The 6,656-nt window shown below is 37.4% G+C and overlaps 1 protein-coding gene across 1 annotated transcript; it reads right to left on the minus strand.

Annotated features, from left to right (window-relative positions):
• Nucleotides 1-1,802: 1,802 nt before the first annotated feature.
• LOC105107819 (chaperonin 60 subunit alpha 2, chloroplastic-like) lies at nt 1,803-6,358 on the minus strand. Its single transcript, XM_011001872.1, has 9 exons — nt 6,263-6,358; nt 5,972-6,146; nt 5,579-5,700; nt 5,271-5,478; nt 5,040-5,185; nt 4,399-4,705; nt 3,627-3,877; nt 3,150-3,350; nt 1,803-2,742 (listed from the first exon to the last, which is right to left on the minus strand). The coding sequence occupies exons 1-9, from the start codon at nt 6,320-6,322 to the stop codon at nt 2,455-2,457; spliced, it is 1,758 nt and encodes a 585-aa protein (XP_011000174.1). The 5' UTR covers nt 6,323-6,358; the 3' UTR covers nt 1,803-2,454.
• Nucleotides 6,359-6,656: the final 298 nt, after the last annotated feature.

The following is a 6,656-nucleotide window of genomic DNA, read 5'->3' on the forward strand; positions in this document are numbered from 1 at the left end:
TTTTTTTTTTAGAGTAATAAACAATCCAAATTCCAACACAAAGACCGTACAATAATGATGAACAAAATTTCCACAATCAAACCAAACTCGTCCTGAAAGATCAAATAACGTCATTTGTCACGTTGAAATTCCATATTTAGTCCTCCGGGTCTAAAGAGGGCTTCCCTCTTGGAAAGAAACAAATAAGTAATACCTAACACAAATCTTTAAATCACACGTTGCAAAAACCTCGTATTAAAAATAGGAGATTGCCATCCTCTAATCTCAAATCTCTACCCCCTCGAACGTTTCCAGGATTTGAATCTAAAAAACCTCGTATTAAAAATTCAAAACTGCAAGGTCTTAACTCTTGAATGGATCGTCCCCCTATTCTTCCCAGCCCGGTGATAAAGAATGCTGCTTCTGTTCAAAAACTCTGCTGTAGAATTGTAGGCATAATTTTCTCTCAAGGTTCAGGTTAATTTTGTACCTGGAAGGCCAACGGGCCTTGGCATCAAAACATTTTGTAATTTTCAACAGTTTTCAAGGGTTTACGCTATTATGCTGAATTATAAGTGGGATTTCCTGAATTGAGACAAGACCAAACCTACAGCCAGAAAAAGTCTTTGTTTACCAAACAAAAACAGAGCGTCTCTGTATCTTTCCTCTGGGCTTCAAAAAATCTAATAGATCTTGTCTTATGGTAGGCAGCTTCAGTTCCCCTACGAAACTTTTATTATTGGGCTAGTCATACACTTTATATATTTCTAGCAATTCACATGACATCATCAAATGATACAAGTCTTGGATAAGAATCTACAACAACACTAGAACATCCTCGTTGACGATCCGTGCTTCTCTGCAAAAATCCATTAGTATCTTTCCAAGATCATGAAACTCCAAAACAAAGAACATCCAAAACCCTTTGCAAACTCCAACAGAACCCTAATTGAATATAACAGCTGAAATCATCCCAGTGAAGTGCTTGCGATTCAAAAAATGAAGTCTAATAATGGACTCCTTGAAGCAAAGCAGAAGTTACGAGACACTTATGATGCGTCTGTTGTGGATAAAAATGCTGTTTCCGTAGAAAGCATTTTTCAAGACGAATAGGAACGTTGTGGCAGTTGATTTGAAACATAGGAATTGGAAAGATCAAAGTTCAGAATGTCTGAAAAGTAATGATACTTGATATGAATCCAGGTGGTGTGGTTAAGGTCGGGGTGATTTGGATGGCGAGAGAGGAGATATTGGAGAATGTGATGGGAGCGCTTAATGGTGTTGTGGAGATTCCCAGGAACTGGACAGGGTTGCAGCCTCTAATTTCCACTTAAAGTGAGTGGATTCAATGCGTTGCTGATTTTTCAAGCAAAGACTGATTGGGAGGGGAACTTTGAAATAGTTAAACAGAATGAGGAAAAGGAGGCAGAGGAAGAGGAAGATGAGAAAAGAAATGAAAGTAAGAAAGATGGGAAGTGTGTCAAAAGGTAGAGCGTTCATGAGTACTAGTAATATTCATGAGCTTATATTAGAAGGTGCATTGGGTACGACTGAGGAGAAAGGGGGATGGTAATGACATGGATGTCGAGAAAGGAGAGAAAGTAAGCAAGAAGAAGAAAATGATTTTCACATTTAGAGTTGGGATTGAGAAGGGAAATCTGTTCTCTATATGAGATTTACTCCTGCACTTCAACGCAGCCACAAAAGCACATGCCCAAACTGAAATATTTCATTGAGTTTTCGAGCACCGGGGCTAAGTCCATTTCCATGAAAATGATAGAGGATGTACGTGTGCGCTTCTAATTCAAAACAAAATGAAAATATGTTGAAAAATCAAACATTTGAAAACTCACAAAAGATGGAGCAGGCTGCTTCTCAAACAGCAGAACATGTTTTATAACACTACAAGGCAATCATCCAATAGCAAACAAAAATCAATTAAATTTGATGGCAAGAGACCAAAACCTCGTCCAAATAAAATTGACAGATGAATCATATAGCAGTCAAGAGAATATAGTTGATAAAATAAAGGTGATTTTCTGCTTAAATTGTGTCAGTGACTAACTTCAGTTGAAGATTTTAAAGAGGGCATCTGGATATGGGGATTACTCTTCCTATATGGCTACTTGCTGAGTTACTGGAATAGTAGTGAGTTTCTTGACAGGAAACCAGCCAGAAAATCAAATATAACAGAGACCAAACACAAAATTTAGGGGAGTAGTCGTCGTATCAGCAGGGAGAACCAAGCATTTCCAGACAAATGCAAAGTCTTTCATTATGGCATTTGATGCTTTTGTGGTCTCAAGCATGATCCACCTGGTGATCCCAGAACTTGTAAAGGCCTGTTCAAGAAACTTGCTTCACCTCCAAGTTTCATTCTGACCAGCCAACTCAAAACTGTTGATGTGAGCCATCAGAGCAATAAAATTTCTTCAGCTTCTTTCTACAATTTTAACAGCTCTTTTTCCATTTTTCTCAAGGTGTAATTCCAGGAGCATAAGGGACAGCGGGCTTGGGCTTCTTTATTTTTTCAACCAGCACAGCTTGAGTTGTTAGAACTATCCCAGCAATTGAGACGGCACTTTGAAGTGCACACCTAGAAACTCTACAAGGATCTACCACCCCTGCATTGAGAAGATCTTCATATCTACCAGTCATTGCATTGTAACCAGTTCTCCAGTCACAAGATCGAATATTCTCCACCACAACTGCTCCATCAGCCCCTGCATTAGTTGCAATTGTTTTTGCAGGTGCAAGAAGTGCCTGTAATGCATCATTGGTATGTGTTACTACATGGGAGAAGAAATTTTCCTTTATGGTCATTTAGAAACCACTACTTGTAGGGTTTCTCCATGCTACGCCCTGCATTTATAACCATTTCACAAGGATGTCCAACTTTATCACTAATTATGAAAGGAACCTTGGTCCGTTTTACAAGTCTTGTGCAATAATCTGCTTTAGCACCAGCCCCTATAGCGCTTGTGCATGGTAACTCATTCACAAACGCTGCTTATTTCTATTTGAGACGCAACATTCATCAATCCAAATAGAGAAATGATCATAAAAGGCACATCTCACAAAAGAAAAGAAAATCACCTTAGATCAAATCCTAGTGAGGCGAAAGTGTATAGAAAATAACTTTTGAAAAAAGAAAGGAACCGAGAACAGACCTTTGCAACAATGTCAGCACCAATCTTCTCATTTTCATCTTTCATGGAATTTTTTATTGAGGAGATCTGCTCCGAGAGATGTACATATGTTGCACCACCACCAGGTACTATCCCTTCATCCATGGCAGCAAATGTAGCATTCTTTGCATCTTCAATTCTGAGTTTCCTATCTTCAAGTTCTGTCTCCGTGTGTGCTCCTACCTAAATTTGCATGCTAAACAAGTTAAATCCAAGGATAAATTTAAAATAAAACACCACCAAACAAAATATTAGAGTCCTGTCGTTTGTCTTAGTATTTCTTAAGGAAAACAGGGCAGAAAATTAATCCCTGCTACTGAGCTAATGCCACTCAAGGAGCCTATGTCCTTAGCAGTAATTCTTCACACTTATAGCCAGATTTGTCAAGATGCCCATCTATTTTCCCGAAATATATTGTATACAAGTTTAGCAATTCTTTCTGAGAGCTTGATCACAAACCTTGATTACAGCCACACCACCAGATAATTTAGCAATTCTCTCTGAGAGCTTTCTTGAAAGGGCAGCATTATCGGTTTCAGCGAGGTCCTTTTTTATCTGAAGAATTCTTGCCTGAATTTCAGCTTTGGTAGCTGAGTCAGCAACTATGGTTGTCGAATTACTTGTTATGGTAACTTTTCGTGCAATGCCAAGTTGATCCGAGGTTACACTTCCGAGTGTCAGCCCAAAATCACCAGAGAGAAAATCAGCACCTGGTGGTTTTGGTATGGGATGAATTCACAGCATATCAGATGCAATGACCTTCCTATGATAGTAATATGAGAACAGAACACAATCTTGCGCAAGCATCCAAGTAAAGAATTTATTATTTGTAGTTCATAAAAAGTAGTTATAATTTTTTTAATTGAGGCCTTGGTAATCATCAAAGGATTTTACATTCTTAACAAAACATCCAAGTAAAACATTTATTGTTTCTAGTGCATGAAAGAGAGTGATAGTTCTTATAATTGAGGAAAGTAACGATTCTTATAATTGAGACCTAGGTAATTATCAAAGGATATCTTAATTAACATGATATACTCAAAAGTTTATGCACCTGCAAGGATCAAACACAAACATGAACAGCCAGTGCACACATAGGAAGGCTCACATATCTAACACGAACCCAACTCGCGAGGAAGATAAATAATTCATTAACTGATATGTCACTATATTTCAATATAGCACAACTTACAATAACCAATTTAAGTTGGAAAGAAAGATGCAAGTTCACCTGTCATAAGAGCAATGTCTTGCAACAATGCTTTCTTTCGATCTCCAAATCCAGGGCATTTGACAACAGCAACATTGAGCAAACCTTTCATTTTGTTCACCACTAGTGTTTCCAAAACCGGCTTTGAGATATCCTCAGCAATGATTAACAATGGGACACTGAGTTGGGTAGTCTTCTCCAACACAGGAACTATTTCTTGGACATTTGCAATCTTCTGATCCGTTACAAGGACTTTGGCCTTGTCAAACTCCACCAAAGATTTTTCCTGGTTTGTGATGAATTGGGGTGACATATAACCCTTGTCAAACTGCAGAGAAAGAACACCAAACTTAACTGGAAATGAAAATATACATACTTCATAAACAGAGAAAAAATTGAAAAATTTATCCACTCATAGGAGGCAGAGTGTTTACACAAGTATTGCTACCCTGTTACTGGAAAACAAAATAGTTAACCTGGAAAGTACAAAGAGCAGAAGCTCAACCAACCTAAATATTTACAGATAATGAATGGTTTAACCATTCAGACTATGACTAATGATATAACATAGAATCATAAACTTTGATGTGATGCCACTTTTCCGGTGATTTATCTGACAAGATTTTTCAAACCATATTGAGAACTAGAATCAGCTTAATCACCTTCATTCCTTCTTCTATTATCACAGATGTATCAGAGGTTGAAGATGATTCAAGAGAGATTACTCCATCAGAGCCAATCTTCTCTATAGTTTCAGCAATTAGGTTCCCAACAAATTCATCATTTCCAGCAGAAATTGAAGCGACCGCTGCAAGGAGAAGAAATTCTAGATTGTACTTTCCAAGTCAAAACGATGGTTTTGAACAAAGTTTAAATAAAGATGACAAAGAGACCTTTTATATCATCCTTCCCTTTTACTGGAACACTATTCTTCTTCAACACTTTGACCAACTCTTTGACAGCCATATCCATTCCTTTCTTTACAAAAACAGGGTTAGCCCCAAAACTGACTGCCAACATCCCTGTTTTGATCATTTCACGAGCCAAAATAATAGCAGTAGTAGTGCCATCTCCAGCCATATCATTCATTTTAATAGCAACCTGCAATAAGTCACTTCAATATCACATTTATCATCGATCAACATCAAATAACGCATCAACAAAATATTAAGGAGAAGATAATGTAGCAACCATGAATGACCTCTTGGATTAAAATTGCTCCAATATTCTCCATTGAATCCGGAAGCTCTATAGCACGAGCTATTGTAACACCATCATTTACTACTTTTAGCGTCTTTGAATCCGAAAGAACAACATTACGCCCTGCATAGTTTCACATCTTACTGACTTAACACCGTCACCATCAATAAAGACCGACAATTTACTATACAATAAAACAAAAATGATCTTTTTCTCTCAGAATTAGTCCCTCTTATGGTTGCACAAGGAATTATTTAAGTAGTGTTTTATTATTTGAACAACAACAATTAGAAAGGTGCCGTCTTGTAAAACTTAAGATTGAAGTACCAAAATTTAAAAAGAAAAAAGAAAAATATCCATACAAAACATGGAAAAGAAGCAGAACTCAGTTTACCTTTAGGTCCTAAAGTGAGAGAAACAGCATCAGCAAGCTTATCAATTCCTGCCTGCAAGGCTTCTCTACAATCTTTACCAAAAGATATCTTCTTTGGACCTGCTCTTACCACTAATTTATTCACTACTTGATGGTTTCTCCATATCCCACTTGCCCTTTTGTTCCCACCAAGACTCTGCAACAATATTCCATGTTTACGCATCAAAATCAAAACACTCAAGACACCCACATGTCCACGAACACAGACACAAATACAGACATAGAGATAGATGGTGAGAGCGAGATACTTACGAAGAATAGGGGTTGTTGAGGGAAGGCAAGAGGTTTGGAGATAGAGAAGGAGAAGGACATTTTTCTGCTCGTTTGTTTTGGGCACGGTGTTGGCTTTGAGAATTTAGAGGGGCTTTAGAGCGCATCGGGCCGACCGGCTCTGTTCGGACACGTGGATTTAGGAGACATGTCACGGTGACCCTTCAGACTACTAGTCGTTTATATACATCTAAATGTTTTTTCTTTCGTGTTATAAAATTTTCTAACAAATTTTAAAAGTCAATACAAAAATGCTTTCTGAAATTAATTTTAATATATCCGTCAATATTAAAATAGATATATTCATGCATGTGGAAGTTAATACCACATAAATAATATAAAAAACACATAAATTTTAATGAATATAAAGGATAGT

This window comes from Populus euphratica, unplaced genomic scaffold (assembly GCF_000495115.2).
Source record: "Populus euphratica unplaced genomic scaffold, PopEup_1.0 scaffold413.1, whole genome shotgun sequence".
NCBI classification, from domain to species: domain Eukaryota; kingdom Viridiplantae; phylum Streptophyta; class Magnoliopsida; order Malpighiales; family Salicaceae; genus Populus; species Populus euphratica.

Coding starts and splice junctions, on each gene's coding strand:
- LOC105107819 (XM_011001872.1), bottom strand. CDS start 6,322: ATGTCCTTCTCCTTCTCTATCTCCAAACCTCTTGCCTTCCCTCAACAA. Junction 5,186..5,270: donor AGGGAAGGATGATATAAAAG/GTCTCTTTGTCA, acceptor TTCTCCTTGCAG/CGGTCGCTTCAATTTCTGCT. Junction 2,743..3,149: donor GTGCTGACATTGTTGCAAAG/GTCTGTTCTCGG, acceptor GATGCATTACAG/GCACTTCTTGCACCTGCAAA.